Source organism: Alosa sapidissima, chromosome 6 (genome assembly GCF_018492685.1).
Source record: "Alosa sapidissima isolate fAloSap1 chromosome 6, fAloSap1.pri, whole genome shotgun sequence".
Taxonomy (NCBI): Eukaryota; Metazoa; Chordata; class Actinopteri; order Clupeiformes; family Clupeidae; genus Alosa; species Alosa sapidissima.
The window spans coordinates 31,290,112-31,313,962 of record NC_055962.1 but is presented as its reverse complement, the minus strand read 5'-3'; the positions used below and the strand labels follow the sequence as shown (position 1 = coordinate 31,313,962).

Below are 23,851 nucleotides of genomic sequence, written 5' to 3'. Positions count from 1 at the left end.
TTATACAAAGCAAATTACAGCAAGAGGCTATACAGTTTGCTCTCACATACCATTCAGAAACCAAAAAGAGGCTTGAAAAGATGGAGGATAGCCATAATTTCATAGCAGAGATTGTAGTTAATGAGAAGACATCAATCAGGGTTGAATTTCCTTTGTGGGAGCTGGCTTTGTTGCTCTACACCGCAGCCCCTGATACAGATGTGTCTAATCTATGTGAAATTAAAAGACCCGCATAGGCCATCCCATGGACCACAGCTATTTTTAAAGCAGCTCTTCAACTCACACCACGGGTCTACTCCACTCCCCTCTCCTCAATGCCCTGGACCACGTCTGCTATTCAAAACACTTTGATCCCTCTTCTCAAAGAGGATGGTCTAGTCTAGTGGTTAAGGAACTGGCCGTCCAAATAGAACACCAGGAGGTTACAAATCCGATCCCCGGGCCTACCACCACTGCGCCCTTGGGAAACGCACTTAACCCCAAGTTGGTCCAGGGAGACTGGCCCTGTAATTAGTTCACTGTAATGTGCTATGGATAAGAGTGTCTGCTAAATCACAGATCATGAAATGCAACTAAGACCACAAGAGGAGGTCCTATCTGCTGTGAGTCTGTCAGAGACACTCTCCACTCATTCCTCTCAGCACTGGTGGTTTTAATGTGTGTTGGTTAGCATGGCTGCCTCTCCTTGAGGAACTGGGTGAGGGTAAGTGCGTCGGCTAGCTCCCCCGTCTGGCTCTTCCGCTCCAGGAACAGGCCCATGTCGTCCCGCGGGTAGTCCGCCAGGCTGCGGTTCCACACCGGCTCCGAGACACCCAGGAGCTCACGCACGTGTGCCGCGATGGCCTGCAGGGGGTGACACACACAGCACACAGAGTCCTCGTTATCCAATTAAGAGTGAAGGAGAGCAGGAGACCTGTCTGCAATTGACTTGATTTAGCAGCATGTGAGAGGGGCTGATGTCTAATTAAGGTGCTCGCTCATAGTCCAGGGAATCCGAGGCTTAAGCCAGAGACTTTCTAATGACGAGACACAGCACTACAATAATCCTCCATAGCACCTTTAGCACCTGTATACCTATCACCATTCCCACCCAAGCACATACTGTTTCCTGCAAGAATGGAGGCCCCAGCCGTGGCGCAACTGGCTGGGACACCTGCACCGTAAGCCGGTGACCCGGGTTCGATTCTCGCCCCGTGGTCCTTTCCGAATCCCACCCCAACTCTCACTTCCTGTCATTCTCCACTATCTTGTCAATTAAATGCATTAAAAAAAAGAATGGAAGGACTGCTGCCAGTAGCCTTGCAGTTTTTTAGTAGCCCAAGAGCTTTAGCACCAAAGAAGCGCATGGCACCTCCACGCCCCCCCCCATTCAGAAGGATCTCTTAAGCAGCAACAACCTCTTAGTTCATAATTCATATGCTGCTTAAGAGATCCTGCAGCTGCAGGGGACAATTATATGATGACTGTATTGTATGATATTCTCAGGGTCCCTGCAATGGAAATGTACCGACAGTAGTTTTGAGAACATGCCGGGACCCAGTAAGCCTATGACATTCTCTATTCCTGTATTGACAAGTAATAGAAGACAAGTGCATCGAGCCTACAGGGTAAACCAGGCAAATCTCCTACTCATACCACAACAACCTTTGTGGAGGTTTCCCCTGTGGATCATATTTCCCCAACACTTACAGCAAAACCAGCACTCCTAATTATCAGATCTCTTTCAAACAAACAATTCTTAATTAATGATCTGATTTGCACACACAACCTTGATTTTTTTACTTTTAACTGAAACATGGTTAGATCAAGCAAACTGTGCTGCTACTACTACATTAAAACATTACAAACTGTTCCAGCAAATCACAGACAAGATGCGCGTTTGGGAGAGTCTCCTAAAAAAACTCCTAAGGGGAGGGTCATGTCTTTTTATTCTTTGTTGAGGGGAGGGTCACCTAACTTTTTTTTTGTCTAAGGGGGGGTCACCCATCTTTTGTATTAATGAAAACAGCAAAAAATCAAAGTGGCTTGTTTGATTGTTGATTTCTGTCGCCATATAACGTTATCTTTCGTTCCATAGCTCTGTCAACATTGAACAATGAAAATAAGGGAGATTTCCCGGGTTTCTCACGCAAAATACGGAAAATGTCAACATTCGTCCCCATTAACGTTGGAAGGGTTGGAGCAACAAAGTAGCCTACTTTATTCACGCCTAACATTTTGGTCAACTTTATCCAGCCCTAAAAAAGCTAAATTTAACTTTGGTTTACTTTAAACAGCATGCTTAACATAAAGCATACTTGTGCTTCATTCATCCACACATCCAGCTTCTAACGTTTTGACAAGCATTTCTACCAATTGACCTTGTTCCTGCCCATCTCTAGCTTTGCTGTCTCCATCCTTTCTGTTTTTGTTGTTTGCAAAAAAATATATAGTAGGCCCTATTTATTGTGGTAACCAGCAACAAGTGCAATTTGTTCCAAGTAGCAGTGCGTAATTCTGCTTCATAAAGTTGAACAAATACATTGGTCATATAAATAGCCAGTTTATGGTCTACAGTGTAGAGTTGGTAAGTTATGGTAGGCCAACTTGGAGTGAATATACAGGGGGAATTCTTTGTCTACTCGTAGCTGAGTAGCCTGGCAGGTGCGCACGTAGACATAGCCTACGGCCGAACAGTGCAAGCGCCAATGAATCGTGCTCTCACGACAACCACGTCGTTAACTTAAATAGGCCTAGGTTAACATCACTCTGAGTTCGCATTCAAGCAAGCAAAACGATTATTTGAATACATCTGTTTCACTGGAAGGGCAAGGGGTAACAACAGGACAACACAGAGACAGTCCAGAATGCAGGACTAATGTTATGAGAGTATTACAGTAAGGGATATTCTACGGGAAAATATTAAAACGGCAAGACAGCGGGGAAAAGCTAAAATGATAAACCCGGAAAAAGTTGGCATGTTAGGTATTTTTCGGTCCCTGTGATTATTTGTGAAATTGTGCAAACGGCCTTTTCAAGTCATTTGAGAAGGAAGGAGTGCAAGCTCCCAAATTGACGCTCGTCTGAGAAATTGAGTTTTGGATCATTTTCAGCTTCGGCAGCCTAGAGGAAGCCTAGAGACGAGTCCATAGCAACAAGTTCATGTGTTGAATTTGTTATTACCCAGTGTGCTTTGTTGAATGGTCTCAATGTTTTATTGTTTTATTTCATGTGAATACTTACTAGAGGAGTAACTTATTTCAAGTAGGCTAATGCAGTTGCAGGAAGTGTGCATTTAGTTTCCATGCTTGTGTTTCCACAACAATGTTAGTGAGTAAATCTACTGAAATGGCCTCCATCTTGGTGAAGTGTGATGTGTAAGATCAGAAAGCAGAGGTTGATTATAGAATGGTAGCTTAAGTCGATGTGTGTTCTCCTAGCACTTAAAAGCATAGGCGGAAGGTATCGACAATTGGCCGGGGAGGGTCATGTCTTTTTTGAAAATGCTACTAGAGGGTCGTTGAACATTTTCTAGCAGGCAGGGGAGGGTCATGCAACTTTTGATTGAAGCGCTCAAAATCCCTCCGATGGCCCCGTTTATAAATAACGAACAGTCCCTAAAAAGACTGCATGAAGATCGAAATACAATGGCGTAATACATACTTCAGATCCACTATGAAATACATAAACAGATGCTCCTCACACATAACTCTAAAGCAGTGGTCCCCAAACTATGTTTGACGATGACTACGACATAGTCAAACTATAACCTCCGTAATTTCCCCCATTCATTCTCTATGGCGAGTCTTAACTGTACACATGTAATACTCTTTTTGTCCACTGGTGGTTGTTTTGGCGCTGTTTCGCGTTTGCCATCGAAAACGGAATGAAATGTAGGCCTACCTGCAAACAATGTAAGAGGCCTATGCTGACTGCATCAGCGCTCAAAGTATTCTAAAAGTTTATCAATTAATTGTTAATAACTAATAAACTTCTATTCAAGTCTTATTTCTGGGATAATTATTTCTATTTTTTATTCACTCGTTCAAATGTTCATTCAAATTCACAATTCACAAAGTTCTCATCAGGTGAGTGAAAGTGGTCATTTCAGATGTTTTTGCCAGCACTTCATAAACCTCTCATAGTTTGAGAACTTTAAATTATTTGTAGGATATTGCTTGTTCACAACTTGAGCTGTGTAGGCAAAGACACAGAGTTCAGAGTTCACACATTTTGAATAAAATATACTTTTGGGACTCCCTGCTAATACTTTTGGGAATGCTTACGTCTTTTTATTAGTATTGTTTCAGTTGAGCTACATTTTAGATTGATATGGCATGATGGCAATATAAACACAGCTAACAATGGTATTAAATTGCAGTAGCCTATGATTAAATGTAATGGAATATTCAACTAAGGTAGATTGCTGCTGTTCACAGTTCTAAGCTATTTATGGTTACTGATATACTCCAAGTCTCTTAGGCCCTCTCTTAGAGCCATTCATAGTGAGCTGGCCCTCAGAAGAAAAAGTTTGGGGACCACTGCTCTAAAGTATACAAAGCAAGACAGTCTTTCTTTTCTAACATCATCAGTATAACATTCGTCTTCTATTTTCAACTGTCAATAAGTTAACAAATCCCCCCTCACAATTGACCGTTCGCAAAACCCCGCCCATCGAACGCAGATGAGCCAATGGCAGTCCAGTAGCTCGGTGCAGGCAGACATGGCCCGTCAACTTCACCAGAGAATGTCTAATAAGGGGAGAACTGCCACTCTCAGAAAACTTCCGGTTTCTGAACTGGTTGCAGTTCCTTCTGTGGTTCCACATGAGGGCACTCGTCCATGAGTGCAGAATGCATGGAGGTCTATGGAGCTGTACCCCTCAAAATCCAATTTTCTCGGGATATAATTTTTTTTCAAGTAATTTGAATATTGTATTCGAAAGGGGAGGCAAAGAAAATTGGTTGAGTATTATATTTTTTAAAGTCACTTAATTGTTCTAAAAAGCCTTTCAAACGTGTCAATGACGTCATTCATTAGCACAATGCTAGCGTGTTATGGGCAACAACGACCCAACCTGTAAGAAATCAAAAGGACATAAGTACTCGTTCATTCAACTTTTGACCTATAACCCATGTTGAAATTATACAAACTAAAATCAAATCTGAGATTTGTCAACGACAATCAGGTGAAAGAGACAAATTTAGCCGTCTAGCTCCATTGACTCTCATTCATTCTGCACTCATGGCGATCGCCCCCAGTGGAACTCTTGTGGAACTGCAACCAAAATTCGGTACAATGGGACTTAATACGGAGTGGCCAGGCTCTCCGTAGACGGGCTCTGATTTCACCTTATGGCTCCATAGAAATGTATTAGGAGCCTTGATATTTGTCCGGTTTTATGGGATTTTATAGTGATGAGTTGAAAAGCACAGTCAAATGACATATGTGGGATTAACACAACACCGATACACAGTAAAATGCCTTTCAATCTTGATTAAGTTTTCTGTAATTATGTTAAATTAGATTAAATTCTCTCGTCCCAGATCTCCACTATTTTAAAGCAAAGGGTTACTCCTTAGCAAACCATAACGAAACAGTGCTCCACCACATCTGTGGATTAAGCCACACAGTCAACTCAATGTAAGTAAGATAAATAAGGATGTTAATTGTTTTCAGCATTGCCAGCATTGTATATAAAACTAGATAATGTAATTCCAGGGAATTACGAGTGCATGAAAATGACGCTAGGACAGACATGGTGGTTGCACAGCTTAATAAAAGTTAATAGTTTAAAAGTAGACAGTTTAAAAGTTGAATGTAGATTGGGAGTTAATCACACTAGTTGACTGAAAAGCCCAGGCTGCCAAACAGTTGTGGGCAGAGGACACAGTTGGCGGGAGTCATAGTTGATGACAACTGACAGTTTGAAAGGCTGAACAGTTAAATAGTTGGATAGTTTAAATGGTTAAATTATTTAAAATGGAATTATTGTAGTGAGGAGTTTTACTTTGAAACAGTTGTGGGCAGAGGAAACAGTTGACGGGAGTCAAAGTTGATGACAACTGACTGTTGCTAGAGTAGTTATGGTGGTTGCTAGGTTAATGATGTTGGTTGCTAGGTTTTAACTGTGAATGTGGTTGCTAGGCTGTTGCTAGGGTACTTGAAGTCGTTGCTAGGTTGTTGCTAGGGTGTCCATGGTAGCTACTATCAGAAATAAAGGAGTTACTACAGTGGTTTGCTAGTATAATCATGTTGGTTGCTATAGAAACTGACATAGATGCTTAATTTCAATGGTTGCTAAATTGGTTGCTAGGTAAGTGGTGGTTTAATATAGTAGGCTAGAGGCATAGTTGATGATAACTGACAGTTGGAATACAAGGATACAAGGTTAAGGAAACTGTACCTCAACACTAACGTCCTTGACCTGTGGTGTTCCCCAGGGGTCGATCTTGGGGCCACTATTATTCAACCTCTATATGCTCCCACTTGGACAAATCATCCAAAATAATTTGATTATCATAGCATAGCTGTGCAGATGACACACAAATCTACTTAGCTCTGTCGCCAAACGACTATGGTCCCCTTGAATCTTTGTCAGTGTATAGAACAAATCAACACCTGGATGTCTCAAAATTTTCTTCGGCTGAACAAAGAAAAAACTGAAGTAATTAAAGTAAAAAGGAGGAAAGACTTAGGGTTGCCACTCTCCTTGATACAAAATGGTTGAAAGCAAAGGATACTGTTAATAATCTTGGTGTATTAATTGACAGTGATCTAAATTTCAACAGCCACATGAAAGTGAGGCTTTTTACCACCTCAAAAATATTGCCAAAATATAAAAACATACCAAAATAAGATCAGAGATGTGCCAGACTCAGAACTGGCTAACTATCTATCACACACACACACACACACACACACACACACAGACACACACACACACTCATAACCACTCCCATATCAGAATCTTAATTCCAGAAAGAGAAGCTTACCTTTCTTCCTGCTTTGAGGCACAGCTGAGCTGAGAGTGAGCAGTTGAAGACAGCCTTTGTTTGGTGCTTGATTTGGTAGGTAAAGATATATTTAAAAACATCTTTTCCACATTGAGACTGTAGAACAACTATTTTAGTAACATAAAATATGTGTCAAATAATTATCAAAAATGGCATTTGTAGTTTGCATGTTTGGTGAGAAACTAAAACTTGGAGTGAGTGTCTAAACACATCATCCAAGAAAGAAGGTGCTCTCAATCAGCATAAAGATGTTTTCAAAGAGGAGTTTAGTCCCGCTGTTATAATATTAACATACTTAATATACAATTCAGTTGCATATAACTTAAAATACAGATTCCAGTACCCTGAATGTGTCTGACTGGGTTACACTACATATGTTAAAATCCGATATCACTGAAGGAGCCTACCATGGTGGATCGGGTCGGTCTGTGTTTAGTGGTGTTTTAATTATGACCGCCGTACAGCGTAACTTTTTTCTTCTTCTTCAGTAAAACAAAACAGCACAACATTGGAGGTGTAGGATCATTATGACACCCTCTGAATGCATGCCAAGTTTTGTGCACATTTAGTGACTGTACACCAACTGGCCTGTAAATGGCCGGATAGTTTTCTGTGAATAGCTCGAGAACCGTAGGGCCTAGGATGACCAATATTTTTCTGTATGTTGGCCTCCAGGGGCCATGTCAACCCATCCCATATCCACTCATTTGATGTATAGCACCACCTAGTTAAAAATTAAAAAGCAAAAACGAGGCATTGTAATCGCAGGTATCTTTGGCTGGCAGGTTCAAAACTGCACGGAATTTGAAGTGTAGGATCATTATGACACCCTCTGAATGCATGTCAAGTTTCGTGGAATTCCGTCCATGGGGTACCATACAATAAATTACTATATGTGTACATTTAGTGACTGTACACTATGCACGCATGCATGCAAACACACTCATGACATGAACACACGCAAAAACACTCATATGTTGGTGGTATATTAAAAATTCATATCATAACGAAAATATACACCGGTATACGGTGTGAACCGTATACCGCCCAGCACTACCCACACACACACACAAACACCCACACACACATAAAAACCCACACATGCAGGCAAGCAGGAACACGCACACACACCCCATTACCCCTACTAACAAGCGAACACACACACACACACACACACACACACACACACACACACACACACACACACACACCATTACCCCCACACACACTCACAAGCGAAAACACACACACACACACACACTAATTTATATACACAAAAGTTGCAAGAGTAGGTGATGGAGTAGGAGATGGAGACAAATTGACAAGTGTGATTTTTTTTGTGGAGAGAATGTACAGGACTGGGCGGCGGTCATATTTTGTACCGCTCTTCGGTACATCTAGTTTCAGTCCTTACAGTCCACTTATGGAAATCCTCATGAGCTTGCGCATTGGTTGAGAAACATGTACATTTCTGTCATCAAGTGACACTACTAAGTATAAGTAAGTATAAGTATATATACTCTTTTGATCCTGTGAGGGAAATTTGGTCTCTGCATTTATCCCAATCTGTGAATTAGTGAAACACACTCAGTACACAGTGAACACACAGTGAGGTGAAGCACACACTAATTCCGGCGCAGTGAGCTGCCTGCAACAACAGTGGCGCTCGGGGAGCAGTGAGGGGTTAGGCGCCTTGCTCAAGGGCACTTCAGCCATTCCTACTGGTCGGGGTTCGAACCGGCAACCCTCCGGTTACCCGAAGTCCGAAGCGCTAACCAGTAGGCCACGGCTGCCCCTAACCAACACCCCCCCTGTCACCGACACCTCCTTGCCTGATGAGCAAAACCACTTCTATGGCCGCTTTGATAGGGACAAGGAGGTGGCCATCAAGGCTGTGGTCTCTGCAGATCACCAGCCCCTCACACTCTCCACCACCGATGTGTGTGCGGCACTGAGCAGGACTAAAGCAGGTAAGGCTGCTGGTCCTTATGGTATCCCCAGACGCGTACTCAGGGCCTATGCTGTGTAGCTGTGCTGTAGCTGACTGAGGTTTGGACTGACATATTTTATCTGTCACTAGCCCAGCCAGCTGTCCCCGCGTGCTTTAAAACCACCTCCATCGTGCCGGTGCCAAAACACTGCAACAAGCCTTCAATCCAGTTGCACTCACCCCCATCATCATGAAGTGGTTCGAGAGGCTGCTCCTGGCCCATCTCTGCTTACCACCCTCACTGGACCCCTTCCAATTTGCCTTCCGTCAGAACAGGAGCACAGAGGATGCCATCTCTCTGCCCTGTCCCACTAATAGCAACAATTGCAAATAGCAACACCTATGTGAGAATGCTGTTTATTGACTTTAGTTCAGCATTCAAAATCATCCCCTCCAAACTGATCACCAAACTCATCAATACCTCCCTCTGTAACTGGATTCTGGACTTCCTAATCAACAGACCTCAGTCTGTTAGGTTAGATAATCAAACCTCCTCAACTATCACCCTGTACACTGGCGTACCACAGGGATGTGTGCTGAGCCCTCTCCTTTACTCCCTCTTCACTTATGTCTGCACACATGTACATGGCTCTAACACGTCAAGTTTGCAGACGACACTACTGTGATTGGTCTCATCAGCAACAGCGATGAGACGGCCTACAGGGAGGAGGTCCAGCACTAAACATCGGGGTGCACTGACAAAAACCTGGCTCTCAACACCAGTAACACCAAAGAGCTTATTGTGGACTTCAGGAAGTCTAAAGCTAGCACACACATCCCCATTTTTAACAACGGGACTGAGGTGGAACATGTCACCAGCTTCAGAGTGTCCACATTCTTCTTTCTGAGGAGACTAAAGATCCTGGTGAACTTCTACCGCTGCACCATCAAGAGGATCCTCATCAACATGACCGAAAAGCACTGCAGAGGGTGGTGAAAACTGCCCAACGCATTACCGGTTGTGTCATGTGTCATGAAATGTAAATGTATTCATGTTCAGTATCATTGTGATAGTCTCAGTACAAGGATTGTAATGATTTGATTGTGAGAAAGTTTGGAACATTCTATAAGTGATATTTCTGATATATAAGATATCTCTACTCATGCTATTCAGATAGGTGTGAAGTGGGTGTGAGTAGGTGTGTCTGATGCCAACTGGAGAACCAATCATGTGGGCTTGTTTTGGCGCCATTTTCTTCTTTGTTTAAAGCATTTAAAAGTAACTAAACTGCAATGTTTGTCAGATTTGGATTTAGACTTGGACTTAGACTAAGATGTAGAACGGAAGAGAGGAGAAGTTGGCTACAGGCCAACCTAGGCCTTCCAGGCCTGGGCTAGGCCTACATACAGTAGACCATAGACCATTTTTTGTACCCTCTCTGCTTTTAACAGAATAAACTTGATTCCTGAGTTTTTCCTGAAGTTTGCCAGTCTAAGATTAATATTAAGTAATTATTCACCACAATTACTTTCAAATGTTGACTTGGTGAATCTGCAAACTGTACAATTCCCTTCACTTCTGTCTTGCCACATCCTTGATTAGTTTACAATTGATATATTGTTAATAAAATCTAGATTTTTGATATTTAAGTCTCTATTTACAGTTTATGATGGGTCTATGTGTTAAGTTCTACCTGTTCACATATGGACACATTGTTCTATATAACATGCATAGCGTTTGCATACTTCCATGTAGGGCTATAACTAAATATTTTCATAGTCAATAAATTTGTTGGTTATTTTGTTAAATGTCAGCAAATAGCAGTTTGCAAACGGAGTGCATTACCTGAGTTGTAATGGCAAGTGTACGCTTTACTGTACGTACACACCGCCACCGACTTGAGCTTCCAAAGAGTCAGGAAGTCATTCATTTTCAATGGAAGCCAGCTTCTCTCAGCTGCCAGAAGCGTCAAATCCGTTGGCGTCGCGTTTTCGGCGTCTTGAGCGTCAAGCAGAAAGTTGAAAGTCAGTCAACTTTATGGTAATGAGCTATGATGCGGTTCAGCGACCAACAACCAGCAACCAATCGAATAGACGGAAGTATTAAGATAGAACATGATCGAACGTAAAATGCTGTCACGTCAGAGCGGCCAAAGCGTCCAAAGCTTCCCTGGACTTTTTTGACAAGCGTCCTTGACAGGACGACCAGAGCTTCTTTGGAAGCTCAAGTCGGCGGCGGTGTGTACGTACAGTTAGCCTCGTTCTGGCCGCCAGGTGAATAGACCTCTCCAGAATAAGTCTCGCCTCCGTAACTTCCGTATCCATCCAACTTCTGGTTGTCAAATGTCTATGGGAAATAACATGGCGTTTCGAAAGATCGTACCTGTCAAACTCTGTAGGTGACAAAGTAGAAAAAGCTGGTGGGCCGATTGGCCTACACACTTCTGCCATCTAGTTTCCACTGGATTTTTTGATTGTCGGTGCCGTTTAAGTAGTAAACGATTATTAATGCTAACCGGGAGCTAGTTCCGATATGTACGCGGGCGGGGGAGGGCGTTAGATCTTGCTCACAACTCAGTCACAACCTAACGTGATGGTCATTTTTACGTGTGATTCATGCGTGGTTTCAGTGGTCTATAAATGTAAATCGTTTGCAAGGTTCAGTCTCTTTTCAACATGACTTAACTTTGATTTGACTGTGCGAGTTTGTTGGCTGTTATTGAGATATTTGAAAAAGAAAGAAATTGCCGACCAAAGCACTAAAGACATGACGAGATGAGATTTTTTTTCACGAATAACAGATAATGATAAGCAGACTAGAAATCAGAGGCTGAATCGTATTAAGTCGATAGCTTTATTTTGCATGACCTTGATCAGAACAGTAACGTTTTCAGAATGTATTAACAACCTATCAAACATGATGATTTCACGCAGGGTTAGTGCCACCTCCGTAGACAGGCTCTGGTGTCACAAACTCCATTTCGGTAACGACAAACTATGAAACATTGCCGTTGCTATGCAACCTTGACTGGGGGAGTCGCGGCGTCTGAAGCGTGCGTTAGCTTAGTGCTTCTTACTGATATATTTCTACTTTAACGGCACCGACAATCAAAAAACGCAGTGGAAACTAGATGGCAGAAGTGTGTAGGCCAATCGGCCCACCATTTTTTTCTACTTCGCCACCTACAGATGTTTTACCGGTATGACATTTCGAAATGGCATGTTATTTCCCATAGACATTCGACGCCTGGAAGTTGGATGGATACGGAAGTTACGGAGGCGGGACTTATTCCGGAGAGGTCTATAAGGCGAATTGATTTGTTCTTACCTTCATATCTTCAAAGTCGGTGATGCCTAATTTGGGCAAATTACGACAATTTATGTGAATGAGCTTTCTGCCAGTGATGCCATTCTCTATGAAACATGCCTAGAAGAACATACACAAATGTAAGAAAGACTAACACTACAAAACAAAAGCCCTTAATTTTACCCCTTATAAATACCTTATTTTTGACCAAAGATTCTTTTGACCAAAGAGTGCTTTTGACCTTAAAATCATTCTATGATTAAGTAGTTTTTGAGTAGAAAGCCCCCCCCCCCTTCCCTTAATCAAGGAATCCCTGAATTAACACTAACTTTAAAATCAAATTAATTCAGATATACTTAGGCCTAAATTGTTCTTAATTACCCCTTATCACAACACATGGAAACATCTGCCTTGACACCTTAAATGTAAGATTAAATGTAAGGTAAAGTTAAGGGCATTTTACAAATTGAGAGCCCCTTATTCAAATTCATTGGTTTGGTGTGTTTTCAGGTCAGGCTAGTTTTCAGGGGTAATTTAAGGCAAATCTAGTAGGCCTATGTCACGTTTCATAGTGTACCTACCACTAAAGTATCCAACAACTTGATTTAGAAATGCTTAGGCAATCTAGGCTAGGTTTTGTGAAATACCTCTTCTATGTAGGCCTATCTCAAACTTCTTCAAAACTCAAGCCGTCACGCTTTTCAAGAAGTTACACCAGCGGATTAGCAGAGTAGCCTCAGCTATTCGGCTGATAAAAAAGTGTATGCTACCAGCTAAGTAGGCTATACGTGAGTTAAACACAGCGACGATTCTTTTCTCCCTAAACACATTAGATGTTTTTAGCTGCATCATACCGTGTAATGTGAATATCCTAGGGACTCTATCCATTTTCCGACGTCTTCACGGTTCCATTGAAAGAACGCCATCTTGATGTGTATCCATGGAAACAGTCAACTCTTTTAATTACTTTCTGGGTGTAGCCAGACTGCGTAGCCCAGCGTTTCTCAAACTGTGGGACCCACTACTGGTCGCGGAGAATAATTTTATTATTATTTATCTGTAGCCTGGGCCCAGGTAGCACCCGATGCGCAATGGACGCACTGTGTTATTCACAGGTAAGTGCTCGTGTCAAGGCAGCAGTTAGTTCCGACCTACATAAGATTTAACGTTGTTGTGAGAGTGGTGAATTTCATCAAAACCCGGCCCTTAAAAGCGCGTATATTCTCCGCACTTTGCGAAGAGATGGTAGCTGACCAAAAGGCTGTACTGTTTCACAGCGAGGCAAGGTGGCTTTCCCGAATTAAGTGCTGTCGCGCGTGTTTGAGCTTCGAGTCGCCTCTTCTTGGAGGAAGAGCGCATGTTTGAATCTGCAAGCACGTTCACTAATGAACATTTATTGACGAAGCTGGCCTATCTTAGCGATATATTTGATATATCTTAGCGATACATTTGAGTTAAATGTCCAGTTACAAGGCAAAGACAAGCACCTACCTCACCTAGCAAATAAGATTAGGCCTACTGCATTCACCAAAAAAACTTGAGTGACAGGCGCCTCGATCGCGACAGTATTATGCCTTTGAGATTTCTGAGCGAAATCGCTGAAACGTCTGATTGGGAGGCACTCTTGTGATCCCATGTATTAAACAGTAGGCCTACATCACATCCCTGCAAAGTTTATTTAAAAAATATTCCCAACCAGCAGTGCTCAGTATGACTGGATTATGGATCCATTTAATGCAGCATGTTGGTATTTCATTGAATATATTGTACAATGCTGTAAAATGGCCTATGCTTCCTAATATGTTGCTGGAAAACAGAAATATGCGTGTTATGTATTTATTTATTATTATATCTGCAGCACCAGCTGATTTTAACTCTGTTGAAGAGGATATATTTAGAACTTGTCATTATTTCAATAAATTTGACAATTTTAAGCTTGACCTACCACTTTATTAGAGCGATGAGGGACAGATGGAGCTCGAGAATGCCCCCTTGATCAAAGTGGGGAATGAAAGAAAAAGTTTGAGAACCACTGGCGTATAGCCCATCATTTTCTACAGTCAATGGTGTAGCGTAGTCTACGGTTTCTATTAGGCTATATCTGAGGGCATGGACAACGTTTTTTTTATTTATTTATTATTATTATTATTATTATTATTAGTAGTAGTATTATTGAAAATCCGACTCAACACCATATATCAAAGCTGAGCTCTCCAGGGGCGTTGCAAGCGGGGGGAAAGCCCCACTTTTGCTGAAAGACGATATGGGAGTCAAAGACGTTGAAAGCGCGGGTGTGCGCACAGGCCCTTTAGACAATATCTTTAGACTACACTTGACACGCAACTGCATGCTTCACAATCACAAACCTCAATATAGGCCTACAAAAATATAGGCCTAACTCATTGGGTTATGTGCGTGCGTGCGAGTGAGTTTCAGAGTGTGTTTCACTGCGCCATAACATTTTTTTACACTTTTCTTTGTGTGCGTGTGCATGGCCAAGATGGAGCAGAAAGTAGAGAAAGCCAACGCCAGAGGTGGAGAGGAAGATGCCAGCCAGCGTCTGCCGCTGATAAAGGTGCGTGGTGTACCCATCGTGGAGCACTTCGCAAAAAACCTTACCTCTGTGTCGACATTCCGTCCGGACCCGTCCGATCTGCTCATCTGCACCTACCCCAAATCAGGTGACCGTGTTAACACTTAAATGTCCTCAAGCATCCCTTTCTTCTACAGTAAAACTTTAATATCTGTAAAAACTGTATTCTAGACGTGTTAGTGATTGTAGAATTAAATATTTCTCTTTTGGATGTGAGAATTTGTGTGTGGGTGATGGTGTTACAGCAGCAATCATTTAACATGTAGGCTATCACTTATAAACAAAGGTAAAATAACCTAAAAATAAATAAATAGAATTCAGGATATTCTTTGCAATTCAATGTAAGCATTGTCTCTCAGAGTGATTCTCCTCTCTGCACAAAGGGGAATAGGCCTAATTGTAAAGTCAGTGCACAGGAATGACTTTCTATAACAGTCTTTATTACAGCAAAGTTGAAGCAGCCTCCAGGTGAAAAGACTCTGTTGTCTGACTAGTAGGCTAGCTCATGCAGCAGATGTGTGGTTTTGTCCATAATGCTAGCAGTTTTTGCAACATCCCCTTTCAACAAGCTACAGGGGCTCCAGTGTATTTGTGTCGAGGCTACCAGTCTCTTTTGCTAGCTTACACGCAATGATCATTATTCCCCCATGAGCACAAGTTTACGAGTTGTCAAATGAACCTTGCACACCCAGGGCATGTCAATGAAAACACTATAGGCCCTCATTTATTAGCGTGGAAACCAGCATAGATCTGAGTGTAGAAATCATCTTATGACAGGGTTCACTCACTTGTGATTTATGAAACTTTCGTATCTCTCCAATTCCAGTGCAATAAACATGTGTTGTTAGAGAAGAGATAAAAGTGAATAATACATAGAGAATAAATATAACCATATGAGAGAAATGTCCATTTAACATTTGAGAGTATTGCATATGTTGGTTCAGGTGACATTGCCTGCTGTTGTCTTTGGCTCTTTGTCTCACTGTGGCTGGATAAAAACGATTAAAAAGGCATGCTCGACATAGCCTTTAGGAATCCTCCATAGAAATGTATGTGTCTCCTACAGTGTGACATCTAAGGGGCCATCTCCGTCACGCTCCTCCCTTCTCTCTCTCTCTTCGACTCTCCTTTAGTCCCCTTTTCCTGTCAGATGACCAGACCATGGGCACCAGCGTGCCTGCCAAGCTAAGAGCCAAAGTCTGCGTTTTTTTAGACACTGCACAGACAGAAATGGATGTAGCCCCTTCAAAACATTTACCCTTACATTTATTCATTCATTTGGCAGACACTTTTATCCAAAGTGACTTACAGCAAGAAAATAACAGTCATCCTAATGTTTAAAGCTGCTAAGTTTAAAAGTCTGGAAAAGTAAAGTATATATTGAAGTCTTTAAGTATGAAGTTTAATAACCTAATTGTAATTACTGTTGGTGATCTATGATCATTATTTGACCCCTGGTGGACTGAACACCAACATGGCAGAGTCTGCTGAGTGCCTGTGTTTTCAGTTTGAGGATCCATCTTTACTGAGATCTAAAACCTTATATTAATAGTCTTGGTTACACTTTTGTTTACACATTTTGCTTTGGTTTCAACATTAAATTAAATTCCTCACAATTAAGTATAAGTATATATACTCTTTTGATCCTGTGAGGGAAATTTGGTCTCTGCATTTATCCCAATCCGTGAATTAGTTAAACACACTCAGCACACAGCGAGGTGAAGTACACACTAATCCCGACGCAGTGAGCTGCCTGCTACAGCGGCGCTCGGGGAGCAGTGAGGGGTTAGGTGCATTGCTCAAGGGTACTTCAGCCGTTCCTACTGGTTGGGGTTCAAACCGGCATGCCTCCGGTTACAAGTCCGAAGCGCTAACCAGTAGGCCACGGCTGCCCCCTATTATTCAGAGCTGGGAAAGTCAGCCTTTTGCTAATGCTCCTACTACCTAAAATAATCTTCAACGCACTGTGAAAATAAACTCTCTTTCGTAAAAGGACCAATTTCTGGCCCTTTTATTCATAAATTTGAAAAACAGAGATGTTTGTTAATACTTTATAATATAATTTGATTACATTTACATTTTTTAATAGCGAGAAGTGTTTAGATTTGGACATCATCTGGTTTGGCTCAAACACCTGTTGCATTTATTGCCTAAAATTCCTGATTTTGTTTACCATACTTGGAGTGTGGCACTGGGCTGATGTGTGCCCTATTTCTGCCCACTCACTCATATAATTTGGGGTGGGTGCTTGCCTTTCTTTACCTGCTGTCTTGGTTTGTATAGAAATGAATATTAAGTGACACATGCATGTAAAAGGGCAAAAATAGGCCACAGACGGTAATAGGTCATTTTCAGGTCATAAATCACTTTCTGATTTTTTCATAGAGATTCAAATCTGTGATTACAAACCCATGTGAATTTGAACCTGTTTTTCTTTTAATTAAATAAAATGATATGTCTTTTATTGCTTATTTTGTTTTGGTTTATTTACATCACTACAACTATTGTGTGCAATTTCTTTTCTTGTTGTGTTTTTATATTGTAGTCTTTGCTTCACTGAAAATGAGAACTTCCCTCAATTAACTTCCAAGAATAAATTATAGTTGAATAAAATTTATCAATGAAAAATGACCTGGGATTTGGACTTGAGTCCGACCCAAGTCATTTCCCAACCCCACCTCATCTCCAGCTCGCTTCCTGTCACACTCTCCACTGTCCTATCAGTCTTGGCTTCACACATACACTGATGGAAATGCCCTGAGTAACCATGGCACCAAAGGCTCAAACTGACAGCTCAGCACACCTTCTTCAGACAGCTGCTGCCTCAGAAAACCTAGTCCAGACACCCAGGCTCCACTGAGATCAGAGAAAACCTAGTCCAGAGACTGCCCAGGCTCCACTGAGATCAGAGAAAACCTAGTCCAGAGATCAGAGAAAACCTAGTCCAGATACTGCTCAAGCTCCGCAGATCAGAGAAAACCTAGTCCAGAGACTGCCCAAGCTCCACTGCGATCAGTCATAGCTGTGACCAACTGATCTCAAAAGAACCTGAGCAACTGAATGTCTTCACTCAATGTAACAATGATACCAATGTATTTCGAATGAAAGCATTGAGAGACAAAATTCACAATGGTATTAAACTACTTCAACATGTTTCTATAAAGTCTGCATTAAAGCTGCTCTAAGCGATGCTGGGTAACGTCACTTCAGTTGGCATTCAAACAAAACAGAGAGCTAGCTCGCTACCCCACCCCTCCCGTGCAATTGAAACTCTCCCAAACGCGCATCTCGTCTGTGATTTGCTGGAACAGTTACATTTTTATGGGCTAGGTTTGCCCAGGTTGTTTTTGTTGCCATTTTTGGAGCATGGGCTGTCCACAGAGATCACATTTTTTTACAGTGTATTCAGGACAAAGGCAGCTAGCAGATGTTGAGGTGATGTTTGCTGTAAGTGACAAAAAATGTTTTAGCCTAAAAACGTGTGGCATCGCTTAGAGCACCTTTAATGTACACACCCTCATCATTTACACTAACACAGAAGCTTCACCCAGGACATCATTTTGTGAATTTTTAATAGACGTTTCCCATATTAAACATTGTGAGTGGTCCGATGAACCCCTCTGCCCACCTCTGATTCCAGAACTAAGAATTCCATTCATTTCCTCCATTGAGAACTGGATTATAAACCATAAAATCGTAACTGTCCACGGTATACTCAAAACCAGCTATGGCATGATTAAGCTATTAGTTATGCTATAGACGGCAAAAGTTAATGGGGAATAAACTTTGTTTTGAGAAATGTGTTTTATTCGGGATTTCACGCAAAAGTATTACACTACCCAAAATCCTAATGTGTAAAAGCAGAGAGAGATTGGTAGAGATCACCATTGCCATGGAAATGTTAAAGGTTTTATTAAGTGATAGGCAGTGGTCAACTGATAATTAGTGGGCAGAGCTACCACTGCTCCGCCATGTTAAGGCCTCGAGGATCCGTGATTGTACTGCTGATCCTGGAGGTGAAAAAGGGGCTCCAAGTGTTAACAAAGGGAGGGAGATATATGGAGCTCCACCGTGCTACAGATGCATATTCCGCTGTCCCACCAGGGTCCTGCAGCAGCAGCAACAGCGGTAAAGCTCTGGGGGCTCTTGCACAAGGCACTGGCAAGAGCACTAATTGCAGCAGTAGTATGACTCATCCTTTTTATTTGTCACTAAACTACTATTCTCCCTCAGTATCATCGTCAGGCCACTGTAAACGCCTCCTGGCCCTTCATCATCAAACCACTCAGAGGCCAAAGACAGAATGGTCAGAAATAATTATCTATCTATCTATCTATCTATCTATGTAATTATCACTAAGGGTCTGATGAAAATAGGTCATTTTTAGGTAATCTGTTGTCTACACTTTGCCATCTCACCTCCCTGCAGCTGAAAGCCCATGAGGCTGTTGTGTTGATGCATCTCATTGCAGTATGCAGTGATTCCTGCGGGTGTTCTCTCTCTATGAGATCATCTGCATGGGCTATTTGCTTTGAAAATGACTAAAAATTATGAGAAGAAATTCATACTGGAAACAAGCTTTCTCTAGGCCTATCTTTTTGGACACCATTTTTTGGACATCATCACAGTAATGTGTATGACCACCAGCAATTATTTTTCAGTGTTGTAAAATAAGCAACAGCCTCAGTTTCTTCTCATAAAATTAATTTTGTCGCTATTGTGCATTGGACTTAAAAAATGTGTGATGATGTCCTTATCTATTCTATGCATGTTATGCTCGTATGCAGCATGCATGCTTCCTCATTGTCCCTGCTGCTTTCTGCTTTGTGCATGCTGGTGGGTTTGGCATGGTGTGAACCTCGCACCTTAAATGCCATGGATCAGTGGGCCAGATCAGTGCCAACCCCCCCCCCCTTTCCCCCGAATTAGGCTATAATTGTTTTCTGTCTCCCCTTAAATTATAGCCTAAATTAAGGTTAAACAATTCTGCCCTACAAAGCCAAAGAGCAGTATCTGCAAAAAAGCCAAACTGAGAAAAACAGCTTTTTGTGTTTTTCTTACACCAAGTATAAGCATCAAATTATATTCAACAACAAGGAGTGTAATTAGATAGATCAAAGTGAGGTGAATATTAAACATTTTGTTTTTTGACATTTAGGCAAATGTTGGCAGTTTTATAGGCTATACTGCACTTTGCCTTTGCATTACTGCTTATACTTACATGGCCATACAATAACATTTTGCAGTGAGTGTAGCAAGTGATCATAATCACTCAGTTTTTATATTAATTGAGGAGGTACTTTCTACATTTTTAGTGAAGATATGCTGCTTGATGCCTTAACAATGGCACAACTCTGTCATTTATAAACATTTATGTAAAAATGGAACAAAATCAATCGGTATTCTTGTAGACTTTCATGTCAAGCAATATTGCATTGCTGCACACCAAAACCTAACCTTTGACACCTGTGCACACTGCTGCTTATATTTGTCAAAGTATATGTTAATTACTTTTTGTAAAATCTGACTGACTATTTTGAATATGATACTTTCACTGGCATTTAATATTGTGAGACTGTATCATGATAGACACCTAATGTGTGTGTGAGTGCGAATGGTATGTGCCTTTTTAGAAGAAACTCCAGGGCCTTTTTTTGTGTGTCCCTGTGCGCGCACACACACACACACACACACACACACACAGCCTATTAGAGTAAGGGCAAGTGAAACGAAGGCAGAATGCAGCAATGGCAAGTGAAATCAAGGCAGTAGGCCTAAGGGCAGATACTGCACTCTGTCACTTTACTTTTCTATACAAACTGCAAACTAAAAATGTAAATTTAGCTAAGAAATGTATTAGGTAGCCATATTACATTTTAACAGATTGAAGAGCAGATCATGTAGGCCTACTTCTTATCTGTGCATTTTTTATTTAATTATTTATTTATTTTTTTTAAAGTGCAGATACTGCTCTAAGCCTTTGTAGGGCAGAATTAATGAAACACTGTGTATATTACCAATGCATACATTATGTGACATGATAAATTAAGATTATTCCAACAGTTTTATAACACGTTAACTTGTTTGAATTTGAAACCTCTTTAATGGCTCTGAAAACAAGGGGCGTGGCCTTGGTGTGAAGACCACAACGGATTGGAGCGTGGTGCTTTCGAGAAGCCTATCGTAAGCTCAATTTGTAGGGAGGTGTACAATATACCCTATTCATTGGTTGGTATTTAGTCCCGCCTTCCCAGTTCCTGCAAAAGCCCACTGATTGATAAACCATAGCACCTACGCAAGTGTTCTATGAAGTCACGGTCTTTTGTTGTAGATCAGATAGATGTATTTCATTCCATAAGACCTGGCGCTAGCAAGGGTAACTTCGTGTGCAGCAGGTTCTTTGTGGGTTGTTGTACGGGCAAGGCCAGGACGATACACACCGTGCAGATATCAAGCCTAAACAAGCATGGCTGGGGCAATCGCAAGAACACTATGGAGGAAAAAGGTAACGTCAATGCAGTTCTCGTGAAGTGCAGATATACAAATCATCAAGTTACATGTGCAGCTTGCAGACTGCTTCAGCTAGCCATGAGTAATACGCCTTGGCTAATGTTAGGGAACTTATCCCACTCCTACAACTCTTGCATAACATGCCACTTTTCTGGACAAGTTTCAAATACTGGCAAAAGACTGGCTGGGATGTTCTGTTATGGAGAAATCAGCGTTTTTGTCGCAAAGTAGCATCCTTCCTGACGTTACTCTCCCTCTCTCAAGTACTTAGCTAACCATATCTTTGTAAGATGCATTCACTACCATTGATGACTTTGCTTCTCCGTTTTGCAGATTCCCGTCCATGTGTGTCGCATGTCCTATTCGTCATCAGTGGTAAGACCCTCACGATTAAAGAAGCTAATATGTCACTGTACGACAACGAGGCTATTATATGCCCCTTACAAGAGACCTCGTAAGAGTATAAACTCCGTGACCTATCCACTCCGTGACCTATCACAAATACTCGCTCACACACTCGCTCACTCACAAGTTAAGGCCCAAAGCTACCAGTCTACTGAAGTATCAGATTTGACTCCAGTTGTACCATTCTATGCATGCAAACACTACCACACAATAAAGCGATGTAACTGACTTTGAGAAGGTCACGGAAGGGAGGTGAATAACATTGGGTTAAATGAGACTGATGTCAAACTGAAGACTGAATGCAAACAATGCAAACAATGAGACTGAAGTCTTCTGAAGGCTTTCTGTGTTTTTCCCCACGCAGCCTACTACAAAGCTTTTTATCGACGGGAAGTTTGTTGAGTCCCAGACTTCAGAATGGATAGACATTCACAACCCTGTAAGTGTCGTCCACCACCACACACTGAAAATACATTATTTGCCGTGTGCAAGCTGGGAGAGTATGAATGAAACTAATCTGATGCCAGCATTCTCTGAATATTGATCTTTGACAGAGTTTGTCCTAGCTCTGTTATGTGGTCTGTTCACTTTAGGTGCTTTTCCAGACCCAAACTTGATGAATAATACTTAGTGTTGTTCTTATTTGGTAGCACTGACAGCGGTGATCTGGATTAGATGCATGTGGTCATATCTGTTAACAAACCACCTCATCTGTGAAATTGCCCTTGCCAGGCGTCCGATGGCACCAGTATGGAGATTTTTTTATAGGCCCTTTCAATCTGTTCCTAGAGGGAGTTCCCAACCTTTTTTGGCAGGTGACCCTATTTTGATGTCACAAAATGTTGGCGACCCCAATCATTTATGTGTAGCGCGAGAGAGCGCAACTCATCTCTGCTGCAACATCCAGACGAGAGCTATACTATGATTTACAATGTCCTTGCACTTCTGGTTGTTTAGCTACTTTGTTTTGAACATTGATCAAGCATAATTCTATCAATCAAACATCTCATGTGGGCTGTCAGAGTTTATTTTTACTTGGCTAGATTGTAATGAAGGATCTGTTACTTAACTTGGATATCATGTTTTTTTATTTATTTTTTTATTTAGTTTATGTATAATTTTATGTAATGAATCAATTGTAAGATATCTCAGCTGACCCCATTTGGATTTCAGGCGACCCCACATGGGTCCTGAGCCCAAGGTTGGGAACAATGTCCTTGAGGGTTTACAGTTTCAGCGTTCAAAGTCATTGCAGATAAGTTGTAATGAAAATGGAAAAAAAATATTAAATTATTTTTATCCCCCAGTTACCATTAGCTCAATGTTGTTTTCCTGTGTCACCGGAAATGCCTTAGGAACGCACTTTTGTTTATGTAGTTGAAAGGGTGCTTCTCTGAAAGGAACCCAGAAAAGACGTGTCACTGATCAACTGAAATGCAGGGCCTGATCAAGCAGGGGGTAAATTTCGGACTCTGCTTCTGTAAGCATTTCCCTAACTTACACAGGAATGTGTTATGAGTGACTACTTGCTTAACTTCCTGTCCAGGCGACCAACGAGGTGATTGGCCGTGTCCCCAAGGCCACTCAGGAGGAGATGTTGGCAGCTGTGAACTCCTGCTCCAAGGCCTACTCCGCTTGGTCCGACACGTCCATCCTCAGCCGACAGCAGATCTTCCTCCGCTACCAGCAACTCATCAAGGATAACATCGTAAGGATATGTTTGATTATTCATTAAAGGGTAACTGATGCTGAATGATGTTGCGTTTGTTTGTCTTAATGTTTACATTTCTTAGCAGATACTTTTGTCCAAAGCCACTTGCATTATATTTGAACCAAAGGCCAAACAAATCACACCAAAGTGGTTAAGCGGTAGCTCCTCCCACCCTTCAGTGCTCCCTGTAAAACTCCTGTGTTTTGTTATTGTTTTGGGGGACAGGAGCCCCCACTGTGTCTGCTTCCTGTTCATGGAGCCAGGGCTGTGCAAAGAGACTTGTGAGGAGATATTGACTGAATATTACAAAAAGTATTTCGTGTTAGGAATCGCTTAGCATCGCTTACCGTACCTTTAATTATTTCTGTATTTATTTTCTTTACATTTTATTATAACTTTT

At 41.7% G+C, this 23,851-nt stretch overlaps 2 protein-coding genes across 3 annotated transcripts in view; one reads left to right on the top strand and one right to left on the bottom strand.

Moving 5' to 3' along the window:
• Positions 1-635: 635 nt before the first annotated feature.
• LOC121711338 (sterile alpha motif domain-containing protein 15-like) lies at positions 636-13,216 on the bottom strand. The gene is made up of 3 exons (XM_042094852.1): positions 13,087-13,216; positions 12,254-12,352; positions 636-843 (listed from the first exon to the last, which is right to left on the bottom strand). Exons 1-3 carry the CDS (start codon positions 13,156-13,158, stop codon positions 667-669), a joined length of 348 nt encoding a protein of 115 aa, XP_041950786.1. The 5' UTR covers positions 13,159-13,216; the 3' UTR covers positions 636-666.
• Positions 13,217-21,141: 7,925 nt separating this feature from the next.
• The window catches only part of aldh6a1 (aldehyde dehydrogenase 6 family, member A1), a 34,711-nt gene continuing 32,001 nt past the window's right edge, over positions 21,142-23,851 (top strand). For both annotated transcript variants that reach the window (XR_006032278.1, XM_042094756.1), the window contains exons 1-4: positions 21,142-21,330; positions 21,669-21,710; positions 22,105-22,179; positions 23,287-23,448. Coding sequence is in view for 1 of the 2 variants with exons in the window: in XM_042094756.1 (XP_041950690.1) it covers positions 21,292-21,330; positions 21,669-21,710; positions 22,105-22,179; positions 23,287-23,448 (318 nt within the window). In the remaining variant the exon portion in view is untranslated. The remainder of the gene's footprint in view (positions 21,331-21,668; positions 21,711-22,104; positions 22,180-23,286; positions 23,449-23,851) is intronic.

Coding starts and splice junctions, on each gene's coding strand:
- LOC121711338 (XM_042094852.1), bottom strand. CDS start 13,158: ATGGCGTTCTTTCAATGGAACCGTGAAGACGTCGGAAAATGGATAGAG. Junction 12,353..13,086: donor TAGGATATTCACATTACACG/GTATGATGCAGC, acceptor ATGTTCTTCTAG/GCATGTTTCATAGAGAATGG. Junction 844..12,253: donor CCGACTTTGAAGATATGAAG/GTAAGAACAAAT, acceptor CACCCCCTGCAG/GCCATCGCGGCACACGTGCG.